Source organism: Coregonus lavaretus, assembly GCF_964263955.1.
Source record: "Coregonus lavaretus genome assembly, chromosome: 8".
Taxonomy (NCBI): domain Eukaryota; kingdom Metazoa; phylum Chordata; class Actinopteri; order Salmoniformes; family Salmonidae; genus Coregonus; species Coregonus lavaretus.
In genome coordinates, this window is record NC_139995.1 from 31,434,573 (window position 1) to 31,452,331 (window position 17,759).

Genomic DNA, 17,759 nt, shown 5'->3' on the forward strand with positions numbered 1-17,759 from the left:
ATCCATTTTAGAATAAGGCTGTAACGTAACCAAATGTGGAAACAGTCAACGGGTCTGAATATTTTCCGAATGCACTGTACATCATTTATGCAGCAGCATACAATGCATTTTGGACTCACTGTTGTTGTGCTGTCCTCACTTGAACAGGAAGGTGGTGAGGTGGTCCTTCTTGTGGGCAAATTTTGTCATCAAATTTTGTCATCAAGTCTTGCATTCTCTGGATTTATGGTGCTTTCAAGACAACTGGGAACTTGGAAAAAAAACAAGGTAGAATCATGACATCATTGCTCTTCAGGTCGGAGCTCTAGAAAGAGGCCTGAGTTCCCGACTTGGAATTCCGAGTTGGATGACCGTTCAAAACGTTTTTTTCAGAGGTCTTGAACTTGAACAGAGGTATTGAACTCACTGAAGTCTGAGATTTCAGAGTTTCCAGTTGTTTTGAATAAAATAAAATAAAATAAAATCAACGTGACAGAAGTCATGCTGGATTGACAGCATGGCCAACGTATTCAACCTTTTCTGGCCCATGTTGTTGCGTGTGAATGTGTATCCTTTTAAGCTGGGAAAGAGACCCTTTCAGACAGATGTTTTAAATCCTTAAACCCAGTCTTCACACCCTCTCCACCGAATAGCAGGCAGGGGAAGCAAAATAGTGATTGCTTTGCAACGCTTGCAGTTAGCCACTGATTCCTTCCAAACCACTCATTGTTAAATTTGCGATTTCTGACTTGTTGTGCAATGTTTATGCCCAATGGCCGATGAGCACCGATACGTTGTATCTATAATTTCTCTTCATATGACAAGGATTGAAAAGGGTTTGCCAGTAAATTGTCAACGTGATTCATGATGATGACTGCTTGTCTAGCTTGCTAGCTAAGATTTTGAAAGTATGATGTTGACATGTTCAGTCCAATCAAAGCTACGGTAGATACTGTATAACGTGATTTGACGTCATTTTATCTGTGGCCAATGACTTGAGCCTTCTTGGATGGGCACTTCTAATGTTAATCTATGGCAGCATCCAATGGAGCTTGAACTGCCTAGCTCTCCCTGTAGATTCTGCGGTGACGTAGTGTCCCCATGAGTGACAGAACACTTAGCCAATCACGGTGGAACTAGAGAAGATTACCAACACCTAAACTCTGTATTTTCCACTGGCTGCCCCTCCACCACAGAAAGCACTGTGCTAGGCTGAAACACCTCCATTTTGGAGCTGCCTTACTCAAGAAAGCAAGAAAGAGACCATGTTTGTATGCAGCGTTATTCACTCAATATATTTGTTTTTACATTGTTTGCAAACGGATATGTCACGAATTAATGCCAAAATAACATGCAAAACAGGTTCTGCCCCACCTGCCCTGAATGACGGGTCGCCACTGAGCCTACAGTTCTAATTATTGAAGTTTAAGCTATGAAGCCTGTAAGAATCTTTAATAGCCTAGTAGTGCTCATCCTGTCCATCTGATCTGTGCATGTTGGTAGGCGCAAATTATGTGTAGCACACTTAAGTAGTAGTGGGGCGCATATCTTGTGTTATTATATAAAACAACGATTGTTGATTTGTAAGTCGCTCTGGATAAGAGCGTCTGCTAAATGACTTAAATGTTAAATGTACGGCTACATTTCAGATAAATTTTTGTACATTTGAACAGCAGTAGGACCAATCTACCTTATTTTATTAGGGCTCTAAAGCAATACTAGTTGTTCCCCCCATGGATTTAAAATGCCCCCTCAGGCATGTCATCCTGGAGCCGTGCCTGTGTCCATACATAGTTACAATTAGTTTTAGAAACATCTACCCAATATATTTCATCTTCTTTATTACTATAACAAACATATCATGACATTAGTGATAGTCAAAATGTGTTACATTTGTGAACGTCTAAATAAATGTTGGCCATTTAAACAGCATGCGTCCTCCGTATCGACAAGGGGAGAAGGGCTGCAAAAATAGCTATTTTTCTTCTTTCTGTGCCATGTTTCTGCCTCTGACGTAAAACAATTTTTTTTGGGGGGGCTTTCACACAAAATTACTTCTTTACTTATTATAGGTTTAAGGAAGTCTGGGTCTCATTCTTTATCGCAGCCCATGAGCAGGTATTTTCTAAGCACCGCCCATTTGAGAATTCTGTTCGGTAACGTCATTTTAGAGGGTGTAATGACGAAGCCGACCACCTGAGGGAGACAACATTACATTTATTCAACAGAAGGGCTTTATTCAACAGAAGGGCTTTATAAACATAATATCAGTAGCCTACAGGTTTTAATAAAACATCCCCTCCTCCCTCTCCTTTCCCCTCAGACTTTCACTGGCTGTTGCAAACAGTTGTGCCTCCTCCTCCTAATCCCCCACCACCTCCCCCTCCTAATCCCCCACCACCTCCCCCTCCTCCCTCCTCTCCCTCGGCTGCCCCAGCAGCAGGTCTCTTGCGTCGCTTGTTGAGCAGTGGGTTATTGGACGTGTCCAGATCTTTGATCTTCACCTGGTCATAGTCCACACGCATGGTGGCCAGAGCACTGGTCATCTCCTCCTGGATCCAGACAGTACAGATACAGTGCCTTCAGAAAGTAATCATATCCCTTGACTTATTCCACATTTTGTTGTGTTACAGCCTGAATCCAAAATGGATTAAATAAATAAAAAATCTCACCCATCTACACACAGTAGCCCATAATGACAGTGAAAATATGTTTTTAGAAATGTGTGCAAATTTCTTGAAAATGAAATACAGAAATATCTAATTTACATACCGTACCAGTCAAAAGTTTAGACACACTCATTCCAGGGTTTTTCTTTATTTTTACTATTTTCTACATTGTAGAATAATAGTGAAGACATCAAAACTATGAAATACCACATATGGAATCATGTAGTAACCAAAAAAGTGTTAAACAAATAAAAATATATTTTAGATTCTTCAAAGTAGCCACCCTTTGCCTTGATGACAGCTTTGCACACTCTTGGCATTCCCTCAACCAGCTTCATGAGGTAGTCACCTGGAATGCATTTCAATTAACAGGTGTGCCTTGTTAAAAGATAATTTGTGAAATTAGAAGATAGCCCTATTTGGTAAAATACCAAGTCCATATTATGGCAAGAACAGCTCAAATAAGCAAAGAGAAACGACAGTCCATCATTACTTTAAAGACATGAAGGTCAGTCAATACGGAACATTTCAATAACTTTGAAAGATTCTTCAAGTGCAGTCACAAAAACCGTCAAGCGCTATGATGAAATTGGCTCTCATGGAGGAAGACCCAGAGTCACCTCTGCTGCAGAGGATAAGTTCATTAGAGTTACCAGCCTCAGAAATTGCAGCCCAAATAAATGCTTCACAGAGTTCAAGAAACAGACACATCTCAAAATCAACTGTTCAAAGGAGACTGCGTGAATCAGGCCTTCATGGTCAAATTACTCCAAAGAAACCACTACTAAAGGACACCAATAATAAGAAACTTGCTTGGGCCAAGAAACACGAACAATGGACATTAGACCGGTAGAAATCTGTCCTTTTGAGATGGTTTGGGATGAGTTGGACTGCAGATTGAAGGGAAAGCAGCCAACAAGTGCTCAGCATATGTGGGAACTCCTTCAAGACTGTTGGAAAATCATTCCAGGTGAAGCTGGTTGAGAGAATGCCAAGTGAGCAAAGCTGTCATCAAGGCAAAGGGTGGCTACTTTGAAGAATCTCAAATATAAAATATATTTTGATTTGTTTAACACTTTTTTGGTTACTACATGATTCCATATGGGTTATTTCATAGTTTTGATGTCTTCACTATTATTCTACAATGTAGAAAATAGTAAAAAGAAAGAAAAACCCTTGAATGAGTAGGCGTGTCCAAACTTTTGACTGGTACTGTAAGTATTCACACCCCTGAGTCAATACTTTGTAGAAGCACCTTTGGCGGGGATTACAGCTTTAAAGCGTCATTTCTGAATGAAAAAGGTAGAGGAAAATAATTAGGCAATTAGTAGGGAATTTCCCTTTAAGTCGACTTGGGTATGTCTATCAGTTTTGCACATCTGGATTTGGAGATTTTCTCCCATTCTTCCTTGCAGATTTTCTCAAGCTCTGTTAAGTTAGATAGGGAGCGGCAAACAGCAATATTCAAGTCTTTCCACAGATTTTCAATGGGATTCAAGTCTAGGCTTTGGCTGGGCCACTCAATGACTTTCCCATTCTTGTTCTGAAGCCATTCCAGCGTTGCTTTGGCTGTATGCTTGGGGTCATTGTCCTGTTGGAACGTAAATCTTCACCCCAATCTAAGATCGTTTGTACTATGAAGCAGGTTCTCATCAAGGATTTGCCTGTACTTGGCTCCATTCATTGTTCCCTCTATTCTTACTTTTCTCCCTGCCGCTGAAAAGCATCCCCATATTATGATGCTGCCACCACCATGCTCCAGGCGTGCTGTCATGTGCCTTTTTCTCAGGAGTGGCTTCCGTCTGGCCCCTCTCCCATAAAGCCCAGATTGGTGAAGTGCTGTAGAGACTGATGTCCTTCTGGCAGGTACTCCCATCTCAGCCAAGGGACTCTGTAGTTCTGTCAGAGTGGTCATTGGGTTCTTGGTCACCTCCTTAACCAAGGTCCTTCTTGCCTGGTTACTCAGTTTGGTCAGACAGCCAGCTCTAGGCAGAGTCTTGGTAGTTCCATGTTTTTTCTATTTCCCAATGATGGAGACCAGAAACATTCAACACTCTAGAAATTGTTTTATACCCTTCCCCAGATATATGCCTCATCACAATTATATCTCGGAGATCTACAGACAGTTCCTTGGACTTCATAATATAGTTTCTGTGGGACCTTATATAGACAGATGGGTTTCTTTCTAAATCATGTCCAAACAATTGGCCACAGGTGGACTCCAATCAAGTTGTAGCGACATCTCAAGGATGATCAAAGGAAATTGGATGCACCTGAGCTCAATTTTGAGTGTCATAGAAAAGATGTGTGAATACCTATGTAAATTAGGTATTTCTGTATTTCATTTTCAATATATTTGCCAAATGTTTCTAAAAACATGTTTTCACTTTGTCATTATGGGGTATTGAATCAATTTTGAATTCAGGCAGTAACACAACAAAATGAATTACATTTGGAATATGTCAAGGGGTTTGAGAATTTTCTAAAGGCACTGTAGATAGTTGCAGTATGGATCTTACAAATCTACTGTTTTAGCACCATCTAGTGGTTCATTTTTTCATACCACAGTGTCAGTGTTTTACAGCTCTCTAGTCTCACCTTGACATTGTCCCACAGATCTCTGTCCTCTGTCAGAACACGGGATGTGTGCAGAGGAGTCGGAGGAACCACCATCGACTGCTGTAATGTCAACAAACACACACACACACACAGTGTGAATGAGAGTCTCATATTATCCAACGCACTCAGACAGTGTTCTCAGACATGCAGTAGTAATACTCACATTGATCCAAGGGTGGTTCATGAACTGCCCGATGGTCATCCTCTCGTTTGGGTCTGTCTTCAGCAGCTGGTTGATCAGCTGTTTGGCTACAGAGGGTATGGTCAAAGGTCAACAAGCATATCAAATAAAACATGAACATCAGGTAAACTAGACAAGATGTTTGTCAAAGGACCTACAAATCACAACCGTAGACGAATCCGTCCAAAATATTTTGAAATTAGCAGAACATAGTTTGTATTGCAGTGAAGCCTCTACCTCTAGTATAGGCCATTCAAACCCACAGTATTCAATTGTCTCTAGTCTGACCTTCCTCCGACACTTCAGCCCACTCAGGGTTAGGGAAGTTGTACTGGCCCATCCTGATCCTCTGCTTCATCCCTGGGGAGATGGCCTGGCCCGTGTTAGAGTTGAACGGAGGGAACCCACACAGCCTGGGGATACTCTATATACTTTACCATGAGTATAGAGCAACTACAGCTACTGTATGCACTACAACTGGACACTCATTCAACAGCAATTTAACAGTCATTTAACAGTCATTCATTCATTCATTCAGAAAGCAAGTGGTGGACCATGAGGAGCCGAGTGTTGAAAGAGAGGGAGAGGAGAACCAGGAAGTGCAGAAAAGGGAGAGTAGGAATGAGGCCCAGGAGGGAACAGTAGGCAGAGTGAGAGTGAATAAGAAGCCTGTGACTTGATTCTCACATACACACTTATAGCACAAAGACACACTAGGTACTCACAGGATGTACATGATCACGCCCAGAGACCACATGTCACATGACTTGTCATACTTCTCTGGACCGAGCACCTCGGGGGCTGATGGACAGACAGACACACAGACATAAATAGAGACCAAGAGACAACTAGTCAGGCAGACAGACAGGCAGAGACAGGGACAATATGTGGGGAAAAGTAAACCATAAAACGTTATAGCCTATAGTCACATCTAAATAGTATACTATACCACTACTTGTGTAACAGACCCAACCACTCACCAACATAGTAAGGGGTGTAACAGGGTGTCTGGAGGGAGTTGTGGAGGGTGGTCTCCTTGGCAAAGCCAAAGTCAGTCAGTTTCAGCACACCATTGCTCTCCTTGGTGGTGTAGAGCAGATTTTCAGGCTGTTGTGTGTTTGTGTGTGTGTGTGGAGGGGGGTGTAAAAAAGACGAAAGCAATAAGTACATCATCACTAAAACCACCAGCGGTAAAGACATCTGTCAGCGAGTGTCAGATGAAAGAGATACAGGAGTGTACATGTCTGTGAGTGATGTGTGTCTAGGAGTATAGTCCCACCTTGACATCTCTGTGAGCTATGTCCTTGTGGTGGAGGTACTCGATTGCCACGCCTATGTCCCTCATGATCTCTGAAGCCTCTGATTAAAAGCCATGACATAAATCTGATTAACATAGAGCATACGGGGCACCGTAAATCACAGAGCACTGTAAATGACACAACACAGTTCCCCGTCATAACTCACCTCTCTCTGTGAACGCCTGGTCCCCTCTGGCCTGAATGCGACTGAATAGCTCCCCTCCCTCCATACTGAGACAGGAAGAAAAACAAGAGACACAGATCAGAGCTTCTCAACAAGACAACAAAGCTATTCCACTAAACAAGGCAAGCATTGTCCCTTAGTAGTTACTAGTTAATTACTGAGCCCAATCTACAGAGCCCAAACACAATGACCAAGGAGGAGAGCGGGAACATAATTTGATGTTTGTGTAGACTTTCATTAGGGCCAGGAGTTTTTTTCTGACCACGCGACCTGACCAGGAAAAACTCCTGGCCCTACTCATTAGCAATGTTTTTAAAGTCTAGAGACATGCTAGATAAGCTAAGAGAGAAGACATGCATCATACACAATGCATTCTGGTTTATGTAGTCTGTGTGGTCCTTACCACTCCATGATGATAACCAGGCATTTCTTCCCCTGGTGCATGTTCTCATACAGGCTGAGGATGCGAACGATGTATGGACCCCCCGACACTCTCCAATGAAGCTCCACCTCCCGCCGCGCCTTAGGACTATCATACAGAATCTGCCCCCACAGAGGAAGGTGGGGATAGAAACACAGAGAAAGAAGGGGAGAGAATAATGTGCAGGTTTCAGAAGCATACAGTATTTACAATGACAAGTTATGATGATGGGTGCAGCATGTATCTGTATTGGAACGTGAGTGTGTATCTATACAACATGTATGTGCTGTGAGTGTGTTTTTGTGTGCATGTGTCCATGTTGTCTATAGCCACTCACAGGTCTTGGAGGAATTGATCAAGGGCATAATAACAGCTTCAATCAGGTTAAAAGCCCTGTGACCAATCTTAGTCCCACAGCTCTCTCTCTCTCTCGCTCTCTCACCTCTCTTTCTCTCACTCTTTCACTCTTGCTCTCTCTCACTCTTACACACACACACCCGTACACAGTCTCTCCATACTCTCACATCAGTGATTCCATCATCCGAAATACAATCCGGACCATTCATTCATATTACAGTTTTTGTTCAATCAATTTGGCAAATTTTTCAGATGTAAGTGGTATATTTTCTAAACTCTAAGTACAAAACTCTAAACTGATAACACTTGTAATGCCGCTTATTTTATGTTCAGAACCTTTGATTTTGCATTCATTGGGGTTTCACACATCTTTCGTCCCTGAGTCAGTCATGCAAAATCTAAGTTTTCCATAAAATATCATGAGAACATTTTGTTTACCAATACATCAGATCAGGCTTACCATTTAGTCATTTTTAACTACCCTTTATTCCAATAGCAAAAAATGTAATATACACATTTCAAAACTGTTCTTTTCGTAGTGCTGAATAGAAAGAATAGTAGATGGTAAATATCATTTTTCATTTGATAATAATGTAACTTGACAAGCACAATTCTTTTTATAATGTGTATCCAATGGCAGGTTGTGGGTAATGTTGAGAAGTATGTCATTCTTACAGTTTCATTATCCTTAGAGAGTACATATGTAGGACAAATTGTAAGAAATAGAGGTATTTTAAAGCAGTTGGCTATTGTAAAAAAGGAGCACGGTGTTGTATTCCATTTCTGCCCCATTCAACATTGTACAAGATCACCTTTTCTACGTGACTTGTCAACTGATACAGTATCGCCTGTCTCTCTGCTTGAAATCTATCAGCTTACAGTGTATAATTGAAATTCAGATCATGAGTGGAATATATTGTTATATACAGTACAACCCAGGTATTTCAGTAGTGCATTGTACACTACACTACAGTATAATTCCAAATGGTAGCACATACAGGGCCGGATTAAGAAATCATAGGTCCCATGGGTATTTGTTGTACTCAGTATATTGGAAATGTGCTTTGAATTTTGAAACATGAGCCATTTTGATGATCTGTTTAGATTTTTGTGCTTAGAGTTTTGAATATGTAAGACATACTTGTTAAAATTGCACCAAAGTAATTGATAAAAACTGTAATTTACTTGGCAGGAGGATTCCATGCAGAACTTTGAGTGCATTCAAAATGTACCGATAATAACAACCTTGCAAAGGGATTGGATGTAAGGTTGGAAGGGATCCCATATCCCCAGACACCACAGTCAGAGAAACTAGCCTCTCCTCTGTCTATGACAGGAACCAGTGCATTGTGGGACAGGAAGGAGAGGGCAGGTTGAGATTAAACTGTTTATAGAGGAGGAACCTAATACTCAGCCTAAACATTGTCCATAACACAAACACTGACAGAACAGAACATCAGCATGTATTCACATGCGCCAGTATAACTGATCCTCCTCATCATCACATTTCATCCATCTATCTTTGGTGTCCCTGGAAAAAAAAAAAATTGGAACTATTTTGGAGATTGAGACTGATCCAATGAAAACATACCAAGAGGCTCATGGGGTTTCAGTTCTTGTTTTTTGTGGTTGCACTTTTTCCAGTTTTTTAAGAAAACTCCTGGTGACTGGTGGACATGCTAACTAACTGACTTTGCAGGTTTAGAAAGACTCTGTACACTTCGCCTTGTTTGTTGATACAGTAAATATATCAGAGGCAGGAAGTAGGCGAGACTCAGGTGACAGTAACTTCCCTGCACAAATGTCAACTTCTGCACATCAGACATGGTATACTGCAAGCATGTACACCGACGCCCATGTATGTAAATTATTGAGGATGTGACTGGCAAGCGTATGTTTTTAGCATTATATCCAAGGTGGGCGTATGTCCTTCATACAACCCCAACCGAAATCAGACAAAGGATGTGATTCCAAATAAAGGAGTGGTTCCATTGGTACTATCAAACAATTAAGAAATATGCAAGAGACTGAGCTGGAGACTGTCTGAGATGGAGGAATAGTGAATAATTGATTACTATTCTACCCCTTACCATCACCACTGCAAAGATATCCTCAAGTGCCCTGTCATTTACATCAGTATGTAAGGAAAGAAAGCAAGCAAGACCTAAAATACTTGGTGCCACTTGGGTCTGATGACCGATGGTCTCTCTCTCTCTCTCTCTCTCTCTCTCTCTCTCTCTCTCTCTCTCTCTCTCTCTCTCTATCACACACACACACACACCTTGAGCGCACATTTATCCCCTGTCTTCTTGCAGTAGCATTCCAGCACTTTCCCGTTCATACCCAGTCCTAGTACTTGAGTTGTTATTTTGTAGTCCTCTGTGACTGCGTTGCGTTTGAACTCCAGTTGGGAATGAGCGGGCAGTTGGAAGAGTGTGGGACTGCTTAGGGTGTCATTGCCTGGGATGTGTGGTCCGCTGAAACCAGTCGTCCCCTGGAGCTGAGATTCGGATTGGTTCGCCGACTGCCTCTCCTCCCCATTACCATTATGTTGCATGCTTTGTCTCTTTCCGTTCAAGTCCCCCTCCGTGCTCTCCAGAGGAACAGAGAGTGCAAGAAGAGGCAGTGGTGTCCTGGGGAATATGTCCCTCTTCCCCTCCCGTCCAATGTCCGGCCGCAGCCTCACTCCCCCTCCCTCTCTCTGAGACTAAATTAGATTTTTTTCAGATTCCTTCGTCGTCCTTCGATTTTACTTTAGATTATGGCGCGAAAATAGGCGAATTAATCCTCAGTAGTCTTATTTTTTCCGAGGAATAGCTACTATATACAATAATATTGGCACATTGACAGAATAATACGTTTTCAGATTGTATAGTTCTATGAAGCATTTTGAACTTCACTCTAAAGGACATTCTAATTTGTGGTATAGTTTACAATCGATTATGTAAAATATTATGTTGTATCAAAATAAATGGGACACAGGTCATTGTACCCCAGCAAATACATCTGTACCGGATGTCTAGTTTAGTTAATCAAAATGCGCAGAACATTTCCTGCAAAACCATATAAAAACCAAATAAAACCAGGATAACAGTCCTTATTCTCTTCGTTATTCTCCTCTCCTGTACCCTCTGGGGCTAAACCAAACTCTCCAAATCCCTTACGTCAGCGCAGCACCGCTCAAATTCATTCACACTGCGTTTATTTTAAAGGAGCCGCCACGCGTAAAGAAGCGCTGACAGTTTGTAACAAACAGGAAGAGGCGAAGCGAGAGGTTTCACTCTCGCCAAAATCTTTCCAAAATAAACCCAATGCGTTTCTATGGGCTTATTTTGGACCTAAACTTGTCGCCTGTTTTCCCGCCGTTGGGACAACTATTCCCATTGTTAGGGCAGAGACATGAGCATCTCGTCATTATATACGGATCTCTGTTTATAGGAACTCGTCAGGTATTACTAACCAATCACTAACATCCAATTCTTATCCTTAAATTTAAACAAAAAGTTGAAAAGGACAAAAATGCTGGTCAGTCAGTGGTAGTCTTTATTACCTTCACAGATAAAATAATGTCAATCGACAATAGCCCAGTGAACTGAAGAGGAGACCCTTGGACTGTAACCATATTCCAACAGCAAAAAAGTATTTGAACTACCCCATGCAAGTACAATATTATATCTGGAGCATAGAGTAGAGAGCTCTATAGGGTGTAGGCCTTGAGTCCATCTATATCTTCAGAGGTGGAGTAGCCCCTGTCGTTGACAGGCCAGTTGCCGGGGCTGGGGGCGGGGGAGTGGACGATGTGCTCAAAGAGGACCCCCTCAGGAGACAGGCCCACTCTGGGCAGGTACAGTCTTACGTGGTTGTCCTGACCAGGCCAGAATGAGTTAGGGTTGGCTCTACGGCTGGACGGCTCCCTCATGTTGCTCCAAACAAACAGCACATACACATTACACATGTAAAACAATACACATTGTTGTTGCTGTGGCTACTATTAGTGTGGCGGCTTGCCATAATAACACTGATGTCACTTCCTCCTCACCTTTTAATGTGGGCGTACTCCTCCCTGGTCAGCCAGCATTCTGTCTTGTGTCTGACCTCAGCACGACCTGTGGACAGAGTCATCATCTTGGACCTCCGACGCACAGACCTACGGGAGGGGTACAGAGCCCTGGGGGAGGAGGCAGAAAACATAACAGGTAATATCAGAGCTGTAGACTTCTCCCTCACTGTCAGAACTGCATATGGTATAATACAAACATATATCTCTATTCTCTGCCTGATGTGACTGTTACTGTGTGGTCAATTTGATAATCTATCTGCGGTTGATGACACCAACACTCACGTCTCCTTGTGGACTTTGTGTGGAGTGGTCTCTTTCTCCAGGCCATGCTCCTCTTCCTCCTTCTCCTCGACCCCCCGGGGGGTACTACTGCTGTAGCAGATCCAGGCCCTCAGACGGCCACCACGCCCCGGCACAGCGTTGGACCCTGCCTGCCTCAGCACGGGACACTTCGGACCCCCCAAGACATGGTCCCCTGGATGCAGCAGAACTGAGGAGGAGTAGGACACACACACGCATGCATGGACATACACACACAGATAGATTTAGTGCTGGACAGCATACTCCAGCACTATGGCTGGTGCTTTAAAGTGCTATTACTGGTGCTTTTAAGTGCAATCAAGGTCTTTAAAGTGCTATTACTCAGTAATGAAGGGTACTTGTGGGACATGAGGTTATGTGATTAGAATAGAAAAAGGGTCAACATCATCTGGAATTGTTTGGGTGTGTATAGCCAAAGGGGTATATGTGTGTGCTTTACCTAATGCCTACCTCAAGGTGTTTTCTTGTGTGTTTGTGTACTGTACTGTGTGTGTGAGTATATTTTCTGTATGTGTGTGTGTGTTTTCCTATGGTTCTCACCTCTCTCCAGTGTGGCCTGGTTGACTGTGACCCGCTTTGTGTGACACTGGTCCAGTGAGTCCAGGTACTCCCCCAGACACTGTCTCCTGAACCTGTCCACCGCTCGGGCCGTGTCTCCTCCCAGAGAGGACGGGTGGGAGTGGGTGTCCTGGGTGGGGTTCCCTATACACACCGTCCTCATGATGGCCAGCACCTCCTTATCCTGCATGCCCTAGTGCCGACAAGGTTAGAGGGCAGAGGTTAGGTCATGATAGGGCCAATGGAAAGAGAGAGTGGCCGTAGGAGCCTCTGTTGGATTTGATTGTAATGGTCCTGCCCTCACCTTGATTCTGTTGCGGCGGTGCTGCTGGATGAAGGCTTGATCCTGCTGCTCCTCCGGAGACAGGGGAGTCTGCAGACACAGCTCAGGGCTGGGGAGGGACAGGAGCTGAGCACCATGTCTCCCCAACCCCTGCTTGAGACCACGGCTCCACATTGGCCTCCGCGCTGAGAGGAGGGGAGGGAGGGGAGAGGAGAGTGGAGGGGAGGATAGGACTGCAGAGGAGAGGAGGGGGGAGACAATGGCAGGTATTTCTAGCACTGTATTTGTAGCCATTCAATCACATCATACAACCTAACACAATGCTACACAATGCTCTTTGGGTGATGAGCTGAGAAGATCATGTCTCCATCTTTACTAACCTAGGGGGCTCAGGGCCTGCTGCTCCCTGCCCCTCACTCGCTCTATGTCCCTGTTGCCCCCCTTCTCCAGCTCCAGGGGTGGTCCTAGCTCCCCTCTCTATGGCAGGCTCCTGTGGCCCCAGCTGGCCCTCTCTTCCCTCTCCCTCTCCTGGCTCCAGGACTTGATGCCCTCCGCCAGATCCTTCACTGTCACTGTGCCCCCCTCCATGCTGCTTGGACTGGACACCAGGTCATCCAGACGCTCTGGCACCACAGGGATGCCCTCCTGATGGGGTTGCATCGATGTTAATAAACACACATAGGCCTACACTCAGTCAGATAATGATTGCCATGATATTATTGATAGGATCACTACCTTCTCAAACACAGCTAGGGGGTCATTCTGACTGATGCATGGCTTGCCATGTTTGTCAAGCCATTTGGCCACTTCAGAGAGTCTGAGATCATGAGTGCAGAGGTACCTGTTTACCTCGCGCTGTGTTGACCAGACTGCGTGTGCACGAGGTACATAAGCCCGTCGAGAAGGATGGGTCAGGCTGGCACGTGTTCTGGACTGGAGAAGAGACAGAGAACAGTGATTCATATACTTTATATAATGGGGTCTATGAGCCATGGCAGCATCACTCATTGGTGATTTACCTTATAAGCCTAAAAGGGTGTCAAAGTAACACGCGGGACAAGTGAGGGAGTTCTCTGAATCTTTTTCTCTCTCTCCACAACCAACATCTCCAGCTCGGTCACCGTCGGCTTACTCTTAACCCACTTCGACAAATCTCAGAAACTATCGAACTCTTGACGAAAGGACCTCCTTTGGTTAACCCAGTCTTGGTGCTTGGCGTCATTAAAATCCAAAGGCATCTCTGGAGCAACACTGTCTCTGTCCCCTGCTCCTGATGCCATGGCCGCCACCGCCACTGACCTATGTCGACTTTTTGTCGGCACTTGGCTCGCAGGTTTAGGCATGCACACGGGCGGTTTGGGCATCCGTGGCGCGATGAAAACCCTGTCCCTTGTTTTAGCGGGACCGAACACTCTGCTTGCCGTTTTGTAGAAATATGTCTGCACTAAATCTCTCTTTTTAATCCGCACCAGTTGTTCGTCTATTTCCAAATCATCCATTTTTATGCTTTTGAGATTATAGACCTACTGAAATGAAACGGTTTTAGATGTATATTTTCCTTCTATAATGTACTTATATTGTAAATGGAGAAAGACCGACAGCAGTTTTGGTTTCAACATTTTGGTGACTTCTCATGGCCGTCGACTGTTGGGGAGCGCAGCTGGTTCCACTCGTGCATGTTTATGCATGGTAACCATGGAACCTTTTGTTGCATTGCGCAGTGGGTATTCCATGAGCGCGGGTTGTCACCAGTGGTTAAGTGGAGTCATCCTGGTCTCATAGACTAGACGTAACATAGCAAATGAAAATCCGGGACACTCAAATTATTAGGATGATATGTAAGTTTGGTATTGTTACATAAAACAGATGGTTACTTAAGGCAAAAACGAAAGTAGGATGATTGGTCAGGGTGGGGGTATAACGCGAATGTCAAGCAATCTCATCAAGGACAACTTTAGCATTTTAGCTAATTTGCAACTTTTCAAGTATTTACTACATTTTAGTCATTTAGCAGACACTCTTATCCAGAGCAACTTACAGTTAGTGAGTGCATACATTTTCATACTGCCCACCCCATGGGAAACGAACCCACAACCCTGGCGTTGCAAGCGCCATGCTCTACCAACTGAGCTACTACTTTTTAGCTACTTTGCATCTAAATTACTTAGCATGTTAGCTAACCCTAACCTTAACCCTTTAAGCTAACCCTTCCCCTAACCTTAACCCTTTTAGATAACCCTTTCCCTAACCCCAGCCTTAATAACCCCTTAACCATTTAACCTAACTCCTAAACTTAACCCTAATGTCTAGCAACCCAAAGGTTGGGAGTAGCATTTGAGCTAATTAGCAAGTTTTCAAGTACTACTACTTTTTAGCTACTTTGTAGGGCGTGTTTAAACCTAGTTTTCTTTAGCCAATGTCATTAAGAATCACATACAATTAATCATTAGATTGTTCTCTACAATATTGCAACCTTAATATGCTTGTACTTAACAGAGGTGATTAAATAAAAACGTTAGTTAGTTGTGACCGTTGCTAGTTAAGACCGGGCAGCTCTTGGTTGTATCTCTTCCATATTTCGGGGGTTGGGAGGTGGTAACATTAGGAGGCGTTTCCGCACTTTGGACCAATGACAATCAACTTGAAACACTTCTCATTTTTATCTCCAGTTCCCTGGGTTTCTATTCCTCTAACCCCGCTCAATCAATGCTGAGATGGGCTGTTTCTATCGCAATTTAAAGGGGAAGACTCAGTAATTCACAATGAAAACAGGAACTGATTTTTTGGGGGGAGGGTAGATATATATATATATATATATATATATATATATATACACACAGCGCATTCGGAAAGTATTCAGACCCCTTGACTTTTTCCACATTGCAGGGATAAGGTGCCAGGGAGTTATACAGTGCATTCAGAAAGTATTCAGACCCCTTGACTTTCTCCACATTGCAGGGATAAGGTGCCAGGGAGTTATACAGCTAATTCGGAAAGTATTCAGACCCCTTGACTTTCTCCACATTGTTTTTACATTACAGCCTTATTCTAAAATGGATGAAATTCCCCTCATCAATCTACACACAATACACCATAATGACAAAGCAAAAACAGGTTTTTAGACATTTTTGCTAATAAAAATAAATAAAAAAAGGAAATATCACATTTACATAAGTATTCAGACCCTTTACTCAGTACTTTGTTGAAGCACCTTTGGCAGCGATTACAGCCTCGAGTCTTCTTGTGTATGATGCTACAAGCGTTATTTCTTTTTTAGAATTTTTTGAAACAAGTTATTTTTTTCATTTCACTTCCCCAATTTGGACTATTTCGTGTATGTCCATTACATGAAATCCAAATCCATTTAAATTACAGGTTGTAATGCAACAAAATAGGAAAAACGCCAAGGGGGGTGAATACTTTTGCAAGGCACTGTATATGATAGAGACATAGAGTTTAGACTATTGTTTTTCTGATTGAGTTCTCTATTGAATGAACATATTTTCACAAGCATTGAATGAAATAATAATTTAATGGGTGAACACCCTATACCAGGGGTATTCAAATACAATTTGAGAAGGTCCAGTCACACACATTTCCTAAGTGGGAAAGGTCCTGATAGAATAGATATTGTCATTTATCGGTGCTCTAGTACAGCATAGTAACAAACATACCATTGTCCATATTATGATTTGGTATACATGGTTTTATATGAAATGTTTTCAGGACTACTATTAAATACATTAAATGAGACCAATCAGATACATTTTAATGAATTACAAACAACTTTTTTATTTTGACTGTGAAAATGTGCATTGTACAGGCTGTGCTGTAGTAGTAAGTAGGCTATTACTATTTGTCATGCTGCTTCAAATACATTTAAGAAATTAGTACAACAAAAAGTATTTAAAAAATGAATGGTTTCTCTCTTTACAAAAATATAATAAAGTTCACATTTGTGACAACATTGCTGAAAAACAAAAGTGGTTGCATAGTAATCTGTATGCAAAAAAGTCACTGAGCCAATGTACATGGGCCTTGCGTTTTTCTTAATTGAATAAATATTAATAATAAACTAAAGTGCACATTTTATGGAGAACAAAGGGGAGTCCAATAGAAAATAACATCTGAGTGTACAGACTGTGTTCCATGCATGCACAAGTCACTCTGGGCCTTGCATCACAGACTGTGTTCCATGCATGCACAAGTCACTCTGGGCCTTGCATCACAGACTGTGTTCCATGCATGCACAAGTCACGCTGGGCCTTGCATTACAGACTGTGTTCCATGCATGCACAAGTCACGCTGAGCCTTGCGTCATTGACTAATGAGAGAAATGACAGTTTTATTCTCCTGCCAATACTTTGAACGTTGGCAAATATGGTGTGAGTGCAATTCTAAGACACTGGTGCAGGTGTTCATTGGTGAGCCTGGTGCGGTATTTGGTTTTAATAATATTCATTGTGGAGAAGGCTGACTCACAGCAATATGTGGAACAAAACATGGTCAGGATGTGTAGTGCCATTTTGTTTAGAACAGGGAAACCAGCTGCAGGCACAATCTTTCCCCAGAAACTGACAGGGTCACAAACACCAACCTGCTATTTCAAGGCCACATTTTCTTGCAGTTCAATCAACTAAATTTGTAGTGATGCAACATTTACCCATCTGAAGGTCTGTTTTGCTTCCTCTGAAAACTTTGTGACATTTGTGACTAAGAAGAGGTTCTGTATGAACAGCAGCAGTTGTCTTCCAAGAGCAAAGTCATCAATGTGAGCCTTGAAGTTATCCATCAGGTTCTGTATGAAATCATCATGGTGGGGCACATCT

The 17,759-nt window shown here is 42.8% G+C and overlaps 1 protein-coding gene and 1 pseudogene across 2 annotated transcripts; both read right to left on the reverse strand.

Annotated features, from left to right (window-relative positions):
• Positions 1-2,179: 2,179 nt before the first annotated feature.
• Positions 2,180-10,852, reverse strand: LOC311133458 (MAP kinase-activated protein kinase 2-like). The gene is made up of 10 exons (XM_084166939.1): positions 9,990-10,852; positions 7,334-7,473; positions 6,913-6,977; positions 6,728-6,807; positions 6,429-6,555; positions 6,174-6,249; positions 5,737-5,861; positions 5,431-5,516; positions 5,247-5,327; positions 2,180-2,531 (listed from the first exon to the last, which is right to left on the reverse strand). The coding sequence occupies exons 1-10, from the start codon at positions 10,263-10,265 to the stop codon at positions 2,307-2,309; spliced, it is 1,281 nt and encodes a 426-aa protein (XP_084023065.1). The 5' UTR covers positions 10,266-10,852; the 3' UTR covers positions 2,180-2,306.
• Positions 10,853-11,405: 553 nt separating this feature from the next.
• On the reverse strand, positions 11,406-14,429 carry LOC311133453 (EF-hand calcium-binding domain-containing protein 12-like; annotated as a pseudogene). The gene is made up of 8 exons: positions 13,950-14,429; positions 13,666-13,863; positions 13,311-13,575; positions 12,952-13,115; positions 12,630-12,840; positions 12,051-12,258; positions 11,748-11,855; positions 11,406-11,655 (listed from the first exon to the last, which is right to left on the reverse strand). The product of its transcript is annotated as an EF-hand calcium-binding domain-containing protein 12-like (transcript).
• Between the last annotated feature and the right edge of the window lie 3,330 nt (positions 14,430-17,759).